The sequence below is a fragment of the Rhinolophus ferrumequinum genome, chromosome 21 (genome assembly GCF_004115265.2).
Source record: "Rhinolophus ferrumequinum isolate MPI-CBG mRhiFer1 chromosome 21, mRhiFer1_v1.p, whole genome shotgun sequence".
Taxonomy (NCBI): domain Eukaryota; kingdom Metazoa; phylum Chordata; class Mammalia; order Chiroptera; family Rhinolophidae; genus Rhinolophus; species Rhinolophus ferrumequinum.
This window is the reverse complement of record NC_046304.1, coordinates 34,317,973-34,339,919: the sequence shown is the minus strand read 5'-3', so window position 1 is coordinate 34,339,919 and position 21,947 is coordinate 34,317,973. Positions and strand designations below refer to the sequence as shown.

The following is a 21,947-nucleotide window of genomic DNA, read 5'->3' as shown; positions in this document are numbered from 1 at the left end:
AAAACTCAGTTCTTTGAAAAAAAAATCAATACATTGTTAAACCGCTAGCAACACTTACAAAGGAAAAAAAAGTGAAAGTATAAACAAATTTCCAATATCAGAAATGCAAGAGAGAGTCTTACTACAGACTCTGCAGACATTCAAAGCGTAATAGGGGACTATTGTAAACAACTTTTCGTACATAAATCCAATAACTTATATAAAATTGACCAATATCTCAACCACCAAAAACCACCAAAACTCACTCAAAATAAAATACATAACTGTTAAAAAATTGAATTTATAGCTTTAAATGTTCCAAAAAAGAAATCTTCAGGTCCAGATAGTTTTACTGGAGTACTCTATGTAAATATTTAAATAAGAAATAATGACAATTCTACACAATCTCTTCCAGAAAACAAAAGAGGAGGAAACACTTCCCAATTTATTTTATAGAGTCAACGTTACCTGATAGAAAAGACAGATGAAGAAAAGAAAAAAACTATAGACCAATACCTCTTATAAACACAGACAAAAATCCTCAACAAAACATTAAGAAAACTGAATCCAGCAATGTGTAAAAAGAATAACACACCACAGCTAAGTGGCCTTTATTCCAGGAATGCAAGGCTGGCTCAATATTCAAAAAGCAATCTATGTAATCTCCTATATTAATCATCTAATGTAGAAAAACCATATGATTCTATCAACTGATACCAAAAAAGCACTTAATAAAATTTGATATACATTCATGATTTTAAAATACTCTCAGCAAATTATAAATAGAAATAAACTTATTCAAACTGATAAAGGACACATACAAAGAATCTACAGCTAACATCATACTTAATGGTAAAAGGTTGAATGTTTCCCTTCTAAGATTGGAAACAGGGCAAGTATGTCTACACTCTCCACTCCTATTCAGCATTATATTAGAAATCCTAGACAGTGCAATAAGTCAAGAAAAAGAAATAAAAGGCATAAAAAATTGGAAAGAAAGAAGTAAAACATCTTTATTTGAAGATAACATCATTGATTATGATGAAAATCCTAAATTTCACCAACAATGAAAAAACTACTAGAATTTATAAGGCACAAAAGCAATTCAATGAAAAAGGAAAGCCTTTTCAACAAATAGTTCTGGAACTAGATATATATATGGGGAAAACAAACTCAGCTTCCCATCACCTAGTATACTCAAAAATTAATTTAAAATGGATCATGGACCTATACACAAAGCTAAAGCCATTAAGTTTTTTAAAAAATCCTAGGAAAATATCTTTGTGGCCTGGGAATACATGAAAATTTCTTAGATAAAACACAGAAAGAAATAACCATAGAAGAAAAATTGATAAGCTTCATCAAAATTAAAATTTTTCACTAATCAAAGGACACTACTGAGAATAAGAATAGGCAGATTTCCAGAATATATAAAGAATTCCTGCAACTCAATAGTAAAAAAAAATCCCATTTTTCAAAGGGCAGGAGGCAAAATCTTGAATAGACTCTCAGCAAAGAAAGATATATGAATAACCAATAAGCAGTTGAAAAAGTGCTCCACATAGTTAATCATCAGGGAAATGCAAATTAAAACCACGAAATCACAACACAGCCATTAGAGTGGCAAAACTTTAAAAGTCAGATAACACCAAATGTTGACAAAGATGGAACAGCTGGACTTTCATTAATTGTTGGCTGAAATGTACAATGATACAATCACTTTAAATAAAGGTTTTGGAGTTTCTTATAAAATTGTACATAGATCTACCCTTTGACCCAGAAATTCTTCTCGTAGGTAATTATTTAGGAGAAATGAAAACATATCTCCACAAAAAGACTTATATAGGAATGTTCATAGGAGCTTTAATCCCAATAGCAATAAAAAAAATAAAAACTGGGAACAACATAAATGTCCACCAACAGGAGAATTATAAACAAACTGCAGTATATTTGCACAAGAGAATACAATTCATAAATAAATAAGAACAAACTAATGATATACCCAACAACATGAATGAATCTCACAGATGTAATACTGAGCTAAACAAGCCAGACACAACAGAATATAAACTACATTATTCCCTTTACATAAAATTCTAGAATAGGTAAAACTAATCTAAGGTTAAAACAAAAGTCAGAGTCAGGACAGTGGATGTCTCCAGGAGGGACCTATGAGGCAGGGGGACAATTGCCTGGGAAAGGACAGGAGGGAACTTTTTGGAATATCAGAAAGTTGTGTATTGTGATAGGGCTATGGGTTACACAGGGATGTTTATTTGTCAGAATTGTACAGTTAACATTTGAGCATTTCAGTGCATGTAAATTTCATTTTTTTAAAAAGTAAAGAAAAACTGGGGTTCAACAAGAAAAACTACGACATGGAATGTGATAAATAACCAAATCACACTTACATAAATTTTAAATGCATGTATTTTAAAAATCCCTACTTTGCAAGGAAAAACATACTAACAAAAGATGGTGGATAGGAGAATGGGAGGTGAGCATAGGGAAAAAGGAAAAGTAAATAAATAAAACAGGCAAAGGCTTCGAATGAACCAAGTATGATACAACATCCTGAACCAAGGATTTTCATTAAATCAACCCTCTGCACATGAAATTCAAAAAAGAAAAAAATAATAAAATGTTCCTGCTTTATTTTTTAAATCTCTTTACAGTTAAGTAGTACTGCTTTCAGTCTTAGGTTAATGAGAAAAGAACAAAGGCAGTCTTAAGAAGTAGCAGTAATATTAAAATAGCTAATGCTTACTTGCGTCCTATGTATCAGACACTACTCTATAAACATTTTCATGGATCCTTTCATTTAATCTTCACAGTAATCCACTGGTAGGTACTCCCATTTTTTTAGATAGGGAAACTGAGACTCTAGTTACTGAGATTAAAGTGACTTGATGGAAGTCATATATATATAAGAAAAGGAGACTCTAGGATCCAAACAGAGGCAGCCAGATCCCCGAAGCATACTCTTTACTTGTGTGTGTGTGTGTGTGTGTGTGTGTGTTTTAAAAAACACATAATGTAAAATTTACTATCTTAACCATTTTTCAGTGTACAGTAGTGTCAACTATATACACATACATTGATGCGCAACAGATTTCTAGAACCTTTTTAACTTGCAAAATTGAAATTCTATACTCATTAAACAACTACACTTTTTACCTCCCTGAAGACCCTAGCAACCTCCATTCTACTTTCTGTTTCTTAGAGTTTGACTACTCATATAAGTGGAATCATAGAGTATTTGTCTTTTTCTTGACTGGCTGATTTCACTTTGGAGAATTGTCTAAGTCCTTTGCTCATTTTTTAATTGTGTTATTTGGTTGTTGTAGAGTTGTAAGAGTTCTTTATATATTTTGGATACTAACCCCTTATCAGACATACGGTTTGTAAATATCTTTTCACATTCCACAGGTTGCCTTTTCACTCTGTTAAGTTTGATGTAGTCTCACTTACCTAGTTTTGCTTTTGTAGCCAGTATTTTGGTGTCGTATCCAAGAAATCGCTGCCAAATTCAATGTCATGAAGCTCGAAATCATACTCTCTTAAAGGTGTTTATCAAATTATGGGTTGTAAACCTACTAGTCAGTCATGAAATTAATTTAGCGGGTTGTAACTGATATTTCAAAAGAATAGAACAGAATAGCACAGAACAAAAAATATCAAATGAGTCACCATATTTAGTATGGCTAAGCACCGTTTTAGAAATTTTTTCCTAGTTGTGTATGTACGTGATGGACTGTGAAATAAAATGGATTTCTATTGTGGGCTATGGTTAGGAATATTAAAATCATTGCACTACTCTATACTGCACTTGATTTTCCAGTAGTGGGCCTAACTACAATGAACACTAAAGAACCTGTGCGAGAGCTGCCAGGACCACATTCACGTGGCAACTTAGTTTCTGTAAAAACAGCGCATCACTGTCACATTAAATTAATATTTTTGACTTGAATTTTACTGGTATTTGTTTGGGTTTGGTTTTGTAGGTGCTTAAGAGCTTTTTTAAGTATAGAGATTTTGTACCTGGTTTTATGCTTGTATGGATTTATAAAAATAATTTAAGTCTATAAGTTTTCTTTCCTTCAAATGGTGTCCATCCATCAGTGGAGTTTGAGAAACACTGTTTAGGTGCAGTAGCGGGTTTAATAGTGTCCCCCTCCCCAAATTCTACCCCCACAACATCAGAATGTGACCTTATTTGGAAATAGGTTACTTCCAGATATCATTAGTCAAGTTAAAAATGAGGTCATACTGGATTAGGATGAGCCCTAAATCTAATGACTGGTACCCTTAAAGAAGACCAGGTAAAGATACACAGAGGAGAAACATAAGGAAGAAATCCATGTGGTGACAGAGGCAGGGATTGGAGTTATGCTGCCATAAGCCAAGGAACCAAGGATTGCCTGCAACCACCAGAATCTAGCAAGAAGCAAGGAAGGATCTTCTCTGGAGAGCCTTCAAATGGAGCATGGCCACGCTGACAGCTTGTTTTCAAACTTCTAGCCTCCAGAACTTGAGAGAATCAATTTTTGTTTTAAGCCACGAAGTTTGTGGTAATTTGTTACGGCAGCCCTAAGAAACTAATACAATAGGTGGTACCCTGCGTAAAAAGTGGGGATGCATAAGGTGGCCTTTCTTTCTTTTTTTTTTAATTTATTGGGGTGACAATTGTTAGTGAAATTACTTAGATTTCAGGTGTACAATTCTGTAACACATCATCTATAAATCCCATTGTGTGTTCACCACCCAGAGTCAGTTCTCCTTCCATCACCATATATTTGACCTTTTTTTTTTTTTTAAGGTGGCCTTTCTAAAAGCCCTAAAAGTATAGGTCTCTACTCCTAGCAGCTATGCCATTCTGCAACTTGGCCTTCACAAGTGGGGAAATTGAGGCCCAGGGAGGTTAAGTGGCTTACTCAAAAGGCCATAGCAAGTCAGGGGCAAAGAAGGGACCAGAAAGCAAGGCCCCCACCACTGCCACCCGAGCACTACCCCCTGAGCTCGGCCCTCTGGGAGGTAGAACACTCTACTTACCAGCGTGCCAGTGAATATGTTCACTGCAGAGGCAGACGTGACTGCCTTGATTCTGGAGATGAGTTTACTGAGCTCCTGCCTGGAGCAGCAGAGAAGGCTTGAATTCCTCAGGTCGGGTACAGAGCAGTAATGCCTCGCAGATGGAAGCTTAGGCGGAGCAGGGCCATCTTCCTTGGGGATCTCCTGGTCGAGGCTGCTGTCTGTCTCATTTTTCTTTGCATCTCTGACACTCAAGAGTAAGTCAGGTGTGCGGGACACTAATGTCAATGGCTGAAGGTGCTGGGAAGGAGGAAACCAAACATACAGCCCATGGGAACCCAGCTCTGTCCACTTCCAGATTCATCTGCACTCAAGGGTAGGTGCAGTAGAGATAAAGAGAAGGAAAGCAATTGGTATCAAAGTCTCTCTAATCTGAGGCTCTTAACTTGGGGTACAGGGACTCCTAGAGAGCTCGTGGATGGTTTCATGGGGTCTTTGAGCCACATAAACTGCGGTTTTAAAATTGTATCGTTTATGGCAAGAGATTCCATTGCTTTGATTAGATTCTCAAATAGTTCATGACCCTAACAAAGTTATTAAAACAAGCAAACGGAAACACTGCTCTAATCCTGTTACTTCAGGTAAGTCTTTGAGAAAAAGGAGATGGACTAAAAAGTCAATTGAATATTTCCACTGAGCCAGAAGAGAGAACTAGGCAGAGAAGGGGGAATCCAAAGATTCAGATCACAGGACAACTGGACAGCTGGCCCACAGCCGGACCTGGTCCACACATTGAGCAGAGAGCAGGCTGGGAGGACCCAGCTGTGGTCAGTCACCCTGTGTAATGTTCTGAGGGTCCTGCCTCCCAGCAGCTCTTCCCTGTGGCCTTCTCTCTCAGCTGTGCCCCTGGCCTGCTGGAAGGGAGCGTTCCAATCCAAACCGGAGGTGGGCACAATGAGTACATGCAGTCCGGGAGCCCACTCCCTTGTGTTCAGCCTCCCAGCTGCTAACTCCTACTGGAGGAGGCAAGAAGGACAGAAAAATGAGCGTCCTCTCTGCCTGAATGGAGGGATCCTCTGAAGGACGCTGGGCTCCTTGGGACTTCTGGGCTGCCCCTCCTGTGGCCCAGCCCTCCAGGCAGCCCCCTTCCTTCAGTGTGTCTGGGCTCTGAGTAGTGGTCTCCTCAGCATCCCCCCACGGATTGGCCCCAGCCGGGGAAGGGTGCTGGGTACATACACTCCCCTCCCTTCCCAGTTTACTTGTTTGGAGGCGTGGGTGGTAGCTGCCTTGTATTTCTGCCGTTGTGTCTGTTGCCAGCTCTTCGAGCTCTTGCCTCTTGCTTGCTCGCCTGCCGATTCCCCCTGCATCTCTACCTTCTTCTCTTTAGTTTGGAAGGATTTTTTCTCCTGTTTTAGTCTCAGCTCCTGGATCAGTTGCCTGCCCATCGAGGAACAGTGAGTGTCACGTAGGATAGGGATGGGCTGCCTAACCCATCCCTAAATGTGGGCATTCTTCTTGAGGGGTGGGCAAGACTGAGCAAAGAGCGGAGTGCTCCACCTTCCTTCCCCCAGCAGGTCCAGTCTGCACAAGGGACTGAAGGTCACAGAGCAGGAGGTGGAGGAGAGTCATCCCTCCAACCCTACCACTCCCAGTCTGGAGAATAATATCCAAGGAGAGATGCACAAGAAGGGGACTCCACTCCACTCCCCACAACCCAATCTCTCGCCTCACCTCCTAGTAGGCCAGATGGCATACACGGCAGGTGCTTAGAAGAGGGTCTCACAGGAGGCCAAAGTCAGGGGCTCCCACATTGACCCACTTCATATCCTGGGCCTCTGGCCAGTGACGTAGTGAAAATAACGTAGTCACATGAGTCAGGAGACAGGGGCTCTGGTCCCTGTCTTGTCACTATCTGCTGCATGATGTCTACTCTGCCTTCTCCTTCCATAAAATGAGGTGGTGGGTCGGGATTGGATTGGGTGGGATGAGTCCCTTATAGCTCCTAGTTTTCATACCTGCATGAATCCAGGAGGCAGCTCTGAGGGACTTGGCATTCTGTAGTGGGGGTCGGGGAGCCTGTCTCAGGGGTGAGCTGCTTCACATCCACACCCATGCCAGGGAATCTTATGATTCCTGGTCCTTGTGAGACTAAAGCAATGTTCCCCTGGCAACTTCAAGGTTGGGGAATGAAGCTCAGAGACCTTCCTCGCGGTCCCAGGCCACTTACCCAGCAAGTCAAGCACAATCCTCCCAACACCCTGCCCACCACGAGGGTGTCTGCCTACCGGGCATACGTCTCCCGGGCCCTGGAGGTAACTGTATTCTGGAAGAGGGAATTGTTGTCCTGGAAAAACTTCTCATACTTTTCCAAATTCAGATTGGGATAAATCAGGTGGAACCCTCCACAATTTTCCTTCTCATACTTCTCAGTTTTCTCTAGACGCATGGCCTGAAAACCCTTGACTTCCTCCATCCTGTTGGGAAGCAGAACACAGGGCTGCATTGGGACATGACTTAATTCATGGAAAGGACATGGCCAAGCTGGAAGACATCTAGGGCCAGGTAATGACCTTGCACAAAACAGTGATCAATCAGCATTTCCTAAGTGTTTCCCTGAGAGGAAATTCTAGCCCTTCCGGGATGGCCAGTGTCACAATGCACTATGAGCTGGTTAGAATAGTCTTCCGACAGCTCACCAAATTCTCTCCTGTTACAAGTGAAAACCTTTTCCCTTGTGGCTTAGTTTTGATGAGAAAGACTGTTGCCACCTTCCCAATCACAGCCCCTATTAGCCTTCTCTGGAGAATGACAGCTTGTGTTTTGCTAAATGTGAGGGCTTTTTGGATGAGCTTGATGAGCTTTTATGAGCTGTGATGATCTCATTCTTCCTCACAGCCCCCTCAGGAGACAGAATTCAGAGAGAGAGAAATGATAAGCCACTTTTATAGCAGGGAAACCAAGAGCCACTGAGCTATCAGTGGCTAAGTCATGATAAGGAGAATGATTCAGAGGTCTCTGGCCTCTCCCTGACTGATGCTGCCTCCTCCTCCAGGAGCTTAGAGAAAGCTGGCACAGTGGACGGCACCCTAGAATCCCACCGCACAGCCCCTGGGCTGTGGGTCCAGACCTGCCACTTAACAGTCCAGAGTCTTGGTCTCCTTAGCTCCAAAAATGGGACCATACAACACCCCACACTACCTGCCTACCAGGCTCCTTACAGGGAAGATAGTACACGTGAAAGTGCTCTGAGAAACACAGTGCCATCTAAACATAGATGCTATTGCCCCAGTTCCAGAAGTTTAATCTGGAAGGACCAGGCTGGCTCCACTCATGAGGAGGGCAGCGGCCACAGTGGGACCTGAAAAGCAACACAGGCATCTCCTTGACCAGGTTCCGGGTCTTCTGATACTAGACTCACTCTGCAGAAGGCCTCTGGTAAAAGGCAAATGTTGTCCAGGAGAGAGCAGAAACACATTAGCTCCCGCCAACAAAGAAACCTGGGATAGGACAGGCACATCTTTCTTTTTGTAAAAATAAAGGAATGGTATTGGTAATTCCGGAATATTCATTGATAGTAATAAGCTCATATCCATTGTATATAGTTACATCTATAATTTAAATCTTCTGTTTTTAGGAACAAAGGAATATTCACAGTAAAACTGCTCAAACTGCCACATTCTGCAAATACAAACTAACTTTCCAAGTAGGATTATCATTTGTAAGAATGGACCCCTCTCCCCACCAACTGCAGGCAAAATTCTTAATAGTCTCTAACACAAATTATAGTGCCAGGCCTTTTAGATACATTACCGCATTTAACCTCCCCAATCAACCTTACGTATCATTAGCTCCATTTCACAGAAAGAACACTGAGGCTCAGAAAGGTGACATAAAGGTCACATAACTAGTCGGCTGTCGCGTAGTAATTTGGACCAGGACAGACCAGTCTTATTGGGAGCAGAGACGTCATAAAGAATGGGGTCTCTAGGGAGGGCAGGAGACCCTATTGTACCTGGTCTCCCGAGAATGACATTGCTGCAGGAACCGCCCCCGTTGCCTCTCCTCCTCCAAGACTTTCTTCTTGTCACAGCTTCCCAGGTTGATCAGAACCAAGGTATCATACAGCAGACTGTCCTTCACCTCTTTATCTAACCAGAAGTCGGTGGCGAAGCTGGGAGAGTGGTTGACCTGTGAGGGCAAAACAGCAGCTGGGGGCTGGACTGTCCAGAGTGAAAGCAGGGAGTGAGACCAAAAGCTCCACCTCCAGGGAGCTACCTGAGCCCACCTTGGGGCCCTGGCTACCAAGATGAGAGGAAGGGAGAGGGAGAGAAGGTCTGTACTGGAGCCACAGTGAGGAAAGGAGGAAGTGGAACCCCTTCTAGTTTAACTAGCTTTTATTTTAGTCCATTCTTCTTGAGAAGCATCAGGAAGTGCTCTATCTTTGTTTAGCCCTCCATCTGGTGTGTGTGTTCTCTCACGTGCACTGTGCATTCCATAGAGCAAATGGAAGGGGGCAGTCCGAAGGGCCAGTCGGGAAGGTAGGGAGTAGAAAGAAGTGATGCATTCAGGATCCTGCCTGGGGTTTGGGGGGAAGGCAAATGGGAGGAGAGAGAGGATTCATTCCTGCTTACAGAAAAGTCCATATTGTTCAGAGGCACTATGTGGCATGTGAAACCTTCTAGCAGTTTCTAAAGGCTTGCTTCTGGTGGCTAATTCGGCTCTTTGGTAAGAGCTCCAAACAGTGGGTGAGGGGGAAGCACCCACACACAGGAATAGGACTGGGAACGGAGGAAAGGCAAGGTCCCAGGAATCTGATCTATAATTCTGGGTTCTTCATTCTGAAGGCTGACTGTGTCATTGGCAGCTGGCACTAGTACTTCTGACGTACATCCCACCCACACCCACACCCCCGTTCCCTGTGTGCATACTAAATGGCCGCTTGAAAGCGCTGCTGGGCACAAGTTCAATCCAGAAGACAGACAGCTACCCAGAAGCTTCTCTTCCTCCTCTTCCCACCATCCATGGGTCTGGGGGAGGCAGGAAAGTCACTGAGTGTCTCCCTACCCATTCCTGTGGCCATAGACAGCAGGCCATTCTCTGTTGGTGCTTGGAACTGAGTGGCCCAGGCTCCTGAGAGCCAGGCCTGGCAGCTCCCATCTGACCTCGAACATCGTCAACCCAGCTTTGATGAAGAATACCCCCTTCATGGGAGATGACTCTGTTACAAAAAGGTAGACCTGTCTTTAGAATCACTCTGTGCCTGAGATCAGAGTTTCCAAGTCTGGGTGGACCTCAGAAAGGCACCAGGGATTCTCTAATTCCCGGACGTCTACCCCCCTCTGGTGGCCACTTTTTAGCTAAGGGAGAAGCCCCAGGCAGCAAGCACCAGAGAGGGATGGGCGCAGGAAGTTGATTAAACTGATCTAGCTGAGGGGGGAGAGATGAGCCTGAAGCCGGCTGGCCGTAATGGGGCCAGCTTTCACCCCCCCCCCCACCCCAACCTTCCTACCTCCAACAGCCAGGGCTTGAGTTTGTGGTCCAACAAAATGTCAAAGCCCAGGATTTCAAAGCAGGCACTGTTGAGCGTGTGGCTGGGGAAGCAGGTGTGGTAGTTGTGCTTGACGATGGGATGGGCCGAGATGATGGTCTTGATGATGACATCCTCGATATCTCTCCATATCTGCTCCACATTGTAGCCATGGCTCTCCATGTACATGTTGAAGGTGGAGAGCTTCCTGGAGGGGAATCACAGGTCATAAGTCAGGGCGGCCCACCTCTGGTCACCTAAGCCTATGGCATACTGTGAACCAGAAACTTCTGGAGGAGATAAAGCCCCTGAGCCAGTAGGGATGGACCTACGGGAGCCAGGGTGACATCAGGGCTGTGTCAGCTCAGGAGGGGCTTGTGGGAGCCATGCATGGGGCCACAGTCCTCAAGCCTCCACAACCCTGGAGTGGGCACAAACATAATGACATGCTAAGACCTGCCTGGGCACTTTCACTGTGACCCAGAAAACACTCGTGGGCTGTGGCTGGGACTGAATATCCTGAGTAGAAAGTTTAATGGATGAACTTAAAAAATAAAAAACCAACATCCTACATCATGGTTTTGCTTTGGTGGCAATTTCTCAGCCTTTGGTGTTTATCAGAAGTATTTAGGGAGCCTTTGAAGAACACCACTACCTGAGTTCCACCTCAGCCATCTCAGAGGATTCTGGGGACACTAAAGACACAGAAATTTTGTTTTAGGACTACCCACAGGGAAAAGGCAGCCCCAGGGCACTTCCACAGACAGGGTTGCAATCTGCCTCAGGCAAACCAGGATAGTCCAGATTTTAGAACTGAAAGTCCAACATCCCAGGAAACCCCTCACTTGCAGGCCAGTTGAGATGGCTGGTAACCCTGTCACAGAGATCAGAGGATGTCTACCCCATGGGGAGAGGTTCATGAGGAAACACCTGAAGGGATGCCCCAGGCAGCTCCACACTGGCAGGACAGAGAGAGGGAGAATCCAACAGGTCCAAAGACTATGATGGGACAGACAACTACCCCTTCTCATGCAGACGTGTGTGCACAGAGAGTTGAAGTGGGAAGTAGAAAAATGGGAGGAGCAGAGGTAGGGAGTGAAGAGCAGAGGGAAATGAGAAGACAAGAGACATGGCTCACTGCGTTCAAAGAATTCACTGGACCCCAGCCAATATAGTCAAAAAAGTGGGATGTGGGGTAGGTTAGCCAACGCACATTTCAAGGGCCTGCTGTGCATGCAAAGCTCAGTCAGGGAGGGGATCCCAAGAAAATACCACCTTTGTCATGGGAAGCCTAAGGACCATTTGGGAAGTCAACACACATCTGAAACAACCAAGGATGCATTTGTATAAAGACAGTTAATATCGAGGCCCATATCCTCTACCTGCCATCAGCAGGGAATAGAGTGTTGCACATAAATGAATTTTCCAGATTGCTTGAAGCCAATCCTTTTAAGTGCAAAAAAAAAAAAAATGTATTTAAACTGTCAAACTGGGAAATAAAATTTCCCAAAGTAGATTATATACTTCCTTGCCTTCTTATAACAGACATTGTGAATCATAACATAACCTCTTTGTGATAACTCAGGGATATCACAATGAGTATATATTGTGTAAATTATTTCATAATGTCCAGTGGTTAGTCAATTCAATTTACTACAGTAAGTGCCAGACACCCTGAGAGATAAAGAGGACCTGGTCTCTGCCCCAGAGGCCTTCCAGGTGTCCAGGTTTTTTGTCTTCTCCGCTACTCCTCCTGAGTTTGCAGCCTGGTGGGGGATTGACCAGGGGCACAGCTGGCCTCAGGCTGGGGAGGGGGGAGTTGGGGGCAAGTGAAGCAGTCAGTATGAGAAGCAGATTGTCTCAAAAGATGGGGAAGAGAAAGAAGAAAAATGGTGAAAGGAAAAGGGAGAGAGAGAAAGAAAGGAGGACTCCGCCTGGCAACATAGGAAGTACCCAGAAGGCCAGAGTACCATTCTAACCCTTAAGGGGCTTAGGTACAACAGGGGACACAAGACAAACATGTGCACTAAGCAAAGAGCAAGTTATGGGCTCTGGCTGATGTTGACCAGAAGGGTGGTGGGAGTCCAGAGATGGAAAGGTCACAGTGCGTGGTTAGACTCAGATTCCACAGGCTTGTCCTTAGAGGTGGAACCCAATGCTCTCATCTGATAAGGGAGGAAACAGAGGCCCACAGAGAAGATGGGTTTCGCCCATACTACAGTGGTTATTTGGCTGGACCAGAATCCAGAACCAGGTCAGAGAAGGCACGTGGAAGCTCAATAAGACAGAAGGGCCCTCACGGATGCTCTCCCATGTTTTCGGTTGGAGCTGAACAAAGGCCAAGAGGCGGGAATGAGCAAGGCCTGTCTGTCAAGTATGAGCAAGAGTGTCCTGGTAGAAGAATACCATGGAGCGAATAGAACAGGCAGTGTTTGCTAGTGGTTAAGGGCCTGGCCTCGGGAGTTTTCATTCCAGCTCTACCACTTCCTAGCTGCACAACCTTGGGGAACCTTAACCTTTTTACACCTGTTTCCTAATATGCAAAATCGGGGTGCTCATAATATACTGTAGTTCTAAGGATTAACTGGGTTGAGTGAGGTACGTAAATTTCTTAGAGCAGTGCCTGGTGTACAACATGTGTTCAACAAATGAAATGTTGGGGTGGCCGGTTAGCTCAGCTGGTTAGAGGGTGGTGCTAATAACACCGAGGTTGCCGGTTCAATCCCTGCGTGGGCCACTGTGAGCTGCGCCCTCTTTAATAAATAAATAAATAAATAAATAAATAAATAAATAAATAAATAAATGACTTTAAAAAAAAAGAGAGAAAGAAATGTTGACTACTAGCGTAGTAGTAATAATAGTGGAAAGTGCGATCTGGTCAATCAAATTATACTCGGTTGAGCAAAGGAGTTTGAACCGGATGCTCTAGGCACCCGGGAGCCACACGGTTCTGAGAGTGGAAGCCATGAGTGTATGGGATGCCTAATAATAACAGCCGCCACTTGCATGGGGACTATTGTTTTTGAAGCCCATTCAAACCCATCATCTCAGTCGGTCCTTAAGACATCTCTGTGAGGCTGGCCAGCCGGATTCCTATTTTATTATGTCATTTTGGAGATGAAAAAAAGGGGTACAGAGAGGGTAAGCAGAGGTGTCTGGAGCCAGGGAGAAGAGCGAGGAAGCCGATGGAGCCATCAGGTCTGAGGCTGAAGTGAGGTCTGGGCCTCGTGGCAAGGGATGCAGGGACATTTGAAGGAGGAATGTTCAGGATTCAATGACTCGATGGAAAAGGAAACATCCAAGATGACACCGAAGTCTAATCCTACCAATTGGAAAGGAGAAACGGGGGAGTTGGGCAGGGGAACCAGTTTGGAACGCTGAGGTGGAAGCGAGGAGAGTTCCCAACAGAACACAGCCATGTTGGGAAAAGCTAAGTGGGAGGCAACAGGTGAAGTCGTGGAGAGACGGGCCTGGAGCTCAGGGGACACAGGCTGAGACGAGCAAGGGCAGGGTGGCGGCCAGGGGAGCAGATGACTGCTCCAGCAGAGAGGGTGCACGGAGAGGAACAGAAGGGTGAGGAACAGAGGGGTGAGGCCAGACCTGCGGTGAGAGAGGGATGAGGAGAAGGAAGAGGCCAGAAGGAGGGGGAATGGAGGGCGGCAGAGCAGTACTGCACACCCTCACCTTAGTCCTCCATGATACCCTCTCCCTCAAAGCCTGAGGGCCGTAAGCTTGTTGTTGGAGTGTCAGTTCTCCTAAGAAGAAGAAAATGAGGGCCCTTCGATCACACACCCTTAGACTAAGGAAAAATAACATGAATCATAAGAACTGTCCACGCTGCTATCAGGGGTCACTCGAGTCTCACAGTAACTGGGACGTGAGGAGGGTACGGCAGGGCAGGGTAGGGTGTCCTATCACCCTCATTTTACAGACCAAGAAGAAATGGAGGCTTGGAGAGATGAAGGCACTTGCCCAAGGTGACTCAGCTACCAAAAGTCAGAGCGGGACTGGAAGTCAGGCCTCACTGAGCACTGAAGCTCCACATGCAACAGCACAGGAGTTTCTGCTGGTGCCCTCAGTGCAGGTGGGGAGACAAGGTGGAAGAGCTTCAGGCAAGATGGGCGGCTGGTGCTTTCTGAAAGGCGAGATAGCTTCCACCCAGCCCAACATGTCCCCTTCAAGTAGGTTTAATCTACTTTTCCATTTGTTTTTTGGAGCTCTGCCACTGAAGGAGTTCGTGAAATTTCCCGTGCCTCTCTGATGCTCTGAAGCCAAACAGATTGCCTGTTTATCAGTCCTTTGAAGCCTGGCGCAGAAGGAGCATGTGTCTTGGAGTCTGACAGATCTACCTTCTCCTCTGCTCTAGCATTTATAGCTGTGTGACCTTGGGCAACTTACTTAACCTCTCTGAGACTCAGTTTCCTCATCTGTAAAATGGAGATGGCACCTAATTCATAATTCTCCGCCTACAAAGGTAGATTATAATGCTTCTGCCATAGTGTTCTGAAAATTCAATTTAAAAAAAATGCACACAAATCATCCAGCTTGGGCCCCAACACACAAGAGGCCTCCATAAATATTTCCTTTTTCTTTCCCCTTTGCCTGGTCATGTTCACATTTTTAAGCCCTCCTTTTTCATAAAACTCAGATGAGACAGGATTAGACGATAACATGCATGTAAAAGATGCTTGGGAAGATACTCATGCATTCCTCTCATTTTTCCTCCTCCTTCTGGAGAATCTTAAAGCCAGCTAGCCACATGGCATGTCACACCAGGCATCATGACACATCATTTGAGAATCTCTGTTGGAGCAAACCCCAGGGAAACACAAGCTTAGGAACAATTGCCTGGCATATCCTTTTCCCAAGGCAGACCAGCAATCAATAAATATCTGTTGGTTTGGAAATGTCAGAAGGGCCAACTGTAACAAGAACGTTTTGGTCCGTGTGTGTGTATCCTGCCAGGGAAATAGTTCATGTTTATCTGTCCTCCTCCCATCCTCCTAGGGTTTACGATGTGGCCCTCTTTTAATGATTAACAGCCTGAGGGCAGAGACTAAGGAGTCTGTTCTGGGTTTAGAGGCAAAGAAACGTTTTCTGAGACCATGTGATCCAAGATGGAAACACGGATGGGGACTGGCAGGGTTTCGGTAGAATCCCAGAGAGCAGCTCTGAGACTGGCAGGGAAAGAGAAGAGAAGTAAAGCCACTTCCTTACCTCTTGCTGCCAGAGTGAGCATCTCGAATGAAATTGGAACTGTGCTTATTAATGGAATAATTAGTCAGGTGCATGCAGATATCATCCTGGGGAAGAGACACAAGTGTGTGGGGTCAGGAGGAAGGGCAGGCCTCCCACTTCCTCTCTGTGCCTTCCCACGGTCCCTGGGACTTAGAGATGGAGAAGAAAGGGGAAGCTTTCAGCCTTATTTAAACTGGCAAGACAGAGGAAATAAGAATAATGATCCTACAGCTTGGAGTATAAGAAACTCCAATTCCTCCTGAGAGTGGGTCGTGCCCTGCCTGAGGGACACCTCAGAAGACTGGGGGTGTGGGAGGAGGGAGGGTTCGCCCAAGGCCTCCCCTCCTACCATGGAACTGTGGCACTGGCTTTGCAGTCAGGCAGAAGTAGCCACGAGTCCCAGCCTGATCTCTTCCTAGTTCTGCGACCTTGGACAAGTCTTACACTCTCTGGGTTTTCATTAACTCTCCGTAAAAGGGAAGTGATAATCCCTATTTCTGAGGGCTCCTGGGAAGGCACATAGTAGGTGTTCAGCAAATGATAGCCACATCCACAATCCACAATGTTTGAGAATGTGGATTTAACTAGGGTTGATTTTTTTTTTTTTTTTTAATCATGCTAAGGGAAGATGGGGAGGCGGCATGTCCCCTGAGCTTACCAGGTTGTCTGTGCAAGGGTGGGAGTAAGAGGTTGTGGCAAAGCGGACCAGTCCTTCCTTGTATGCAAAAATCCTGAGAGGGTCACAGGATGTCATCAGCACATAAACCCGTAGGTCAAACTTGAACCCATCGATGATAAAGGGCTGGGAGGAAAGAACAGAAGTCACACAAGCATTGGAGGAGAAATTCAGACTTGTAGGTCATTAGCGCCCCACCTGGGTTTCCTGGCGTGATTTCCAACATTGCCTAGTGTTACACAGTGTTAGACTTGGCCAGGGCTGGGGAGGAGAAGGGGTTTTGGGCTCCGTGACCTGCCATGTGACCTTGTGGAAGTCATTAACCCACACTGTGCCCCAGTTTCCTGATCTGTCAAATGGCATGAGTAACCACCTCCAAGAGATCTCCTGGCAATTATACAAGACAACATTAACAAATCCTGTGATGAAGAATATGCTGTCACCATCCAGGGCTATGTTATTGGTGCAGTTCTGTAAGAGTTCTCTCTGCAATGCTGATCTGCAGTGCTGGCTGATGCTTCCCTTCCACACATACTTCTAGAGGGCTCCCTTCCGGCAATGGGCTCTACTGTGACCTCTGACCTCCAGTCATGGAATAAAGCTCGTTACCATTATCTCTCCAGGACTACTCCCCTGTCCCAAATGAGCTGGGGCCTCCCAACTGTCGTGTTAAGAGGCAAGAGAGCAGCCTGGTAGGGCCAGACCAACTGACAAAGGTGCAGGGGCGAGGGACACTGTGGCCCAGGCATATGTCACATCCCTGGTCAGAAGGCTTGGGCTGACAAATCCAAGGCAGAAGACAGGACTCGGCTTCACCCCAACCCTTGCCCTCCATTCCCTCATTTCACATTTGGTCCAGTGGGGCTTGAGACTGAGGTCGCTGTGGGGACAAATAGATAATCACAATGAGGAAGTACCTTTGAAATATAGAGCTGACAGATCATGTCCTCCCCTGGTTTGATTTCTTTCACCGTCCGGGTGATGAATATACCTCTCCCTTGGCAGCCCGAATCCGGCTTACAAATGTATGTCTTATTTTTTCTTGACCTGCTGTAGTTTTGCAAATCTCCCCAGCTACCAGAACAAGGAGGGAATGATACACACCTTTAGTTGGGGAGCAGTGAAAAGGAAGGCTAGTTCTTTATAAAACACAACAACAACAAAAACGATCTCATGTGACAAAAGTCCTGGAGTTGAAAGACACCCACAGGTCGGATCATAGAAGAGACAGCAGAGCACACACAGTGGAGAGAGGGTAGGCTTTGGAGGGAATTCAGGCCTGGATTGGAACCCAGGCTATCCCACTTACCAGTTGCGTAGCCCTTTGCAAAGACCTGACCTCTGTAAGCCTCAATTCTATCGTCTATACTGTGAGGATAATAACACCTATCTCATACATAACATAATGCAGGCAAGGTGCTGATACGTGCTGCACACCCCATAAAGTTAGCCATGACCAAGGAGTTTGACTTCCTGAGTTTGTACATAGATTTGGAGTTCTGAATCTGGCTCAAGCCCCAAGCGATGTGGCCTTGAATCAATCTGTTTCTTCCCCGGCCCTGGGCTCAGCTTTTCCTCTGTAACATCTCCACTTCGGCCAGAATGTGAGAGGGCAAAGACTATCTTTGAACAAACTTTGAAGAAAGTATAATCAGAAGAAATAAAGAAACCAACTTAATGGATTATAAATCTCAGTCTTGCTATATTTCTTGTTTTGCATTTTAACTCAAAGGAGCTTTGTGACCACTGCAGGTCGCTTAACTGCAATGTTCTTCAGTGGCTATGAAATCTGGAGGCGCCTGCTGACCTGATGGCAAAGACATTTCCTTCTAAGTTGCTGCTAAGCCCTGAAAGTTGCTCCAGACAGCTAGGAAAGGCTGGGAACCCTGGAGCTCTTGGTTCGGGAAAGCATTGGGCAAAGAGGGGAAAGTGGGAGTTCTCTGAGGCCCTTGCCATGTGAGTATAATTCTGATGGCAACATTTCTCTGTCCCCTTCACCTCATCTCAAACATCAGCTTGTACCCAAGTCATGTTCATGTCATCTCACATGTCTCCTGTTTCTTGGAGGTGTGGTCCAGAGTATTTTATGTACTAGGAATGGATGTCCAGTTTTAAGATGGAAAAAGTGAGACCAGAGATGGGGAAAGGCTGACTGCCATCCATGGCACTACCATCGGACAGAGGTCAGGCATTCCTCCCTGCTCCTCACCTGGGCATTAACCATTACCCCATTCCCTGCTAAAGTACTCATGGTCCTTAACAATTCAGAAACTGCAGTTAAAAGGTTGGAACAAGTTCAAAACCAACAGCTTTCAGGGTGAGAACAAATTCTCACTCTAACTGCAGGCACAGGTTGCAAAGCACCCAGCCCCTCAATGTCATCTAATTTTATAGGCAGAGCTTTGTATTTCCTCAACATTGGCCATGCCCTTTCTCCCTTCTCTTCCTGACTAGGAAAGATGGGAGATCCTGTGGAAAGGGAAAGAAGCAGCCGGGAATCAGGAGCAGAAAGGAGCACAGGTAGGCACTCACTCAGCAGGAAGACACCAGGTCCTAGGGAAGAAGTGGAAATCTTTAGGGAACATCTTTAACATGCGGTTCATATTCCTGGCCAGCAAGTCCTTGCGGCAGATTTCACTCATCCCTGGGAAGTGATTGATTTTCTACGAAGGAAACCAGAATTCATGAACAATGGGGACGTGCGATTACCCACAAGATCCCCTCAGGGGACAGTGGGGACCCCACGGGGTCGATGCCACACGTGCTGAGGACCAGCTCTGACTCAGATACCTGGTAGCTTTTCATTTCCATCACCCGCTCCAGTGACACCGAGTAGTCAGTCCAATAGAGCGTCCAGTCGTCGTTTTCCCCTCCCTCTCGAAGGCCGTACTGTTGGGCAGCCCTACGCACTGGCGCGGAGTTGGAGAAAGAGAGGCTGGTTAGCCCGGGAAGTGAGGGAGCTTACCCTTCTACGTACTCCCAGACCAAGCACTGAAGCAAGACACATTGGCTCCTTGGAACTAGAAGCCGTCCTTTCCTGCCTAGACACACCATTGCCCAGAAAGGAACACAGAGAATTGAAAGCTATTGAACAATAAAGAATATGCCCAAAAATCCCCACAGAAGTTTATCTGGGATGAATGTTTTAACTGCCCTGGCCTCCCCTTGCCAGGAAGTTGGCTTTTGGCTTTCCTCCAAACACTAAGCACTAAATATTCAGGGAATATAAACTGAAATCCTTAACATCAGCGACAGCCAAGCTTAATCAGTAAGGTAAATTGACAGGGAAAAATGTATACAATGTATTTCAAAATTACATACATGCTATCACATCCTTCTTCTCCTGTCCCTGATAATATCGACAACTGGGAGCTAATTCCAACACAAACTCAATTGCCTTCAGGGGCCTGGAAAGTGCCTGTAGCAACCAGGAGAGTCAGGACCAGCCTAAAGCTTCCAAATTCAAAATTAAAATAACGGCAACAACTTTCTGCTCTGTAGCACAGAGTAGGTCTGTAAGTCACCTTCAGCCCATGAACTGCCAGTTTGGAGCTTGTACTCTAACAAAGAAGCATGGATTGCAGCAACAGCTGCCTTCTCTACAGTCAGATTCCCTAACAACCATGTATAAGAACTACAGATAGCTGAAGTACACACCATTATGGTCAAACCCAAATTTCCTTGGAATGAGCTTCCCAACTTAGTCAAATAGTTAAATGCGCTGGGAGAAGCAAAGACTAGGATTTGGAGACACCCCTTTTCATCCTCAAAAATATATGAGTGACCCTTCCCGACCCTTTGGGGGGATCCAGTGGGTCCCCATCATCGATCCCTTAAATGCAGGTGCTCACCACTCTCATATCGGCAGTTGGCTAGATTGATCACCAATCATCTGGAAAACAGAAAAAGGAAAGCAGCAAGACAGAGACAGACACACTTGCCAGAAAAAGAGACTGCCCACATCCTGTCCCAGGTGGGGCTGCATGAAACCTAACCCACATATACTACAATTAAAAAAATAAAAAGGCATTCTAAACAAATAGAATGAAGATTAGGGTAAAGTATGGTTTTAGATTACACTACAATTTGATTCTATAAAACCGATCATCAAAAGCGGCGTGCTTTTTGACAGTCTCCTCAGTTTCTCCTTTCCCCCACTCATCAGCAGCCAAGGCCCCCATCCTCCCAGGTCCCTCCTGCTCCTCCCAACATAGATCCCCATTCCCCATCTTTCAATCCTAACCTCTTTTTCTTCCTCTTCTTCTTGCCTTGCTGCGGGGCATTCTGAAGCCCCTCCTGCACCTCCGAGTTCCCAGTGTTCACTAAAGCCAGGGTGACGATTTCTTTCTGATCTTCTGAGGGACTGTTCTCCCTCTTTTCTGACTCTGTTCCTTCCTCACCTTCCAAAGGCAGGCACTGGAGCATCTCCGGGGGCTGGGAGGCGACTCTGGGGAAATAAGGGCCCAAATTGGAGAGAAGGCAGAGTAAGCAGCAGTTACTTGGATCCACTGCAGGGGAACCCCCTCCCTTTCTCATGGGGGTGGTCGACAGGTGCTCTGAGACCAGGCAACAGACTGCGATTCAAAAATGCCACCCTATTTACACTGATTATAAAATGCCACCCTATTTCCACCATTGCTGCAGGCTCTGGGAGGGAGCTGATTCCACCTTTTGCCACTGACAATGACCTTGGGGACTCACTTAGCCAACCCTGGCCTTGGTTTTTTCCCTCTTGGGGTTTTCAGGAGCTGGCTGAGGTGCTATGCATGGCACCACCTGGTAAACAATCTTATTATTACAGTGAGTGAGTGTCTGGAGACAGCCTCAGAACCACGCCCTAAGCCTTCCTAGCTGAGGGAGTTAGTCCCAGTGGGTGCAGATGAGGTGCTTTGCGGAGGTCTGTTAACCGTCTCAGAACTGCACTGAACTTCCTGCAGGCAATTTGCTGGCCTGAGAGTGAAAGCAACTGGTGCTCACGGAGTGCAGGACTGACTTGCAGCTGATTGAACAAGATTCAAGCCCAGGGCCTGATGCAGACCTGCAGAGACCCCCACCACAGAAAACGCTCTGGTGTCTTCCCGACCCTTCAATTCCAAAAAACAACAACAACAAAAAATGACCAAATGCAAAATACCTGTAAGAAGTCAAGCAAAGTTCTCATCCCTCCACCCCCATGATGACTTCTTTGATGTTTGCTTGAAATTTGAAATATCAAATCATTTTTTAAATGGTTGTTAATGCCCCTGCTTCAGTGATCCTTAGGAATGTGCTCCATTGGCCTCTGGATAATCCAGAACTGCCCAGGTCCAATCAACTGCCTCCTATTCACTTCACATCCAAGGCTTCTACAGCCATAAAGCCAATTTTCTGGTGCTGACCCCTCCTCTCTTCACCTCCCAAACCCTGCCAACCTCCTCACTATTTCAGTCTCTCTCTTTTGATGCCTGTAGTCCTCTTGATACTTATTACCTGTCCTTCCCTTTGGCTTTTAAAAAA

The 21,947-nt window shown here is 45.6% G+C and overlaps 1 protein-coding gene across 2 annotated transcripts in view; it reads right to left on the bottom strand.

Annotated features, from left to right (window-relative positions):
• Positions 1-20,580, bottom strand: part of TTLL6 (tubulin tyrosine ligase like 6) — a 28,288-nt gene extending 7,708 nt beyond the window's left edge. The window contains exons 1-11 of one of the 2 annotated variants that reach the window (XM_033090826.1): positions 20,303-20,580; positions 19,242-19,360; positions 18,984-19,114; positions 17,369-17,525; positions 16,434-16,577; positions 15,755-15,840; positions 10,520-10,745; positions 9,023-9,198; positions 7,296-7,484; positions 6,270-6,447; positions 5,032-5,310 (exon numbers count right to left, since the gene is read on the bottom strand). In XM_033090826.1, coding sequence (XP_032946717.1) covers positions 5,032-5,310; positions 6,270-6,447; positions 7,296-7,484; positions 9,023-9,198; positions 10,520-10,745; positions 15,755-15,840; positions 16,434-16,577; positions 17,369-17,525; positions 18,984-19,114; positions 19,242-19,262 — 1,587 coding nt within the window. In that variant the 5' untranslated portion in view covers positions 19,263-19,360; positions 20,303-20,580. Of the gene's footprint in view, positions 1-5,031; positions 5,311-6,269; positions 6,448-7,295; positions 7,485-9,022; positions 9,199-10,519; positions 10,746-15,754; positions 15,841-16,433; positions 16,578-17,368; positions 17,526-18,983; positions 19,115-19,241; positions 19,361-20,302 lie in introns of those variants that run through there. The other variant, XM_033090827.1, reaches the window with a different exon arrangement.
• Positions 20,581-21,947: the final 1,367 nt, after the last annotated feature.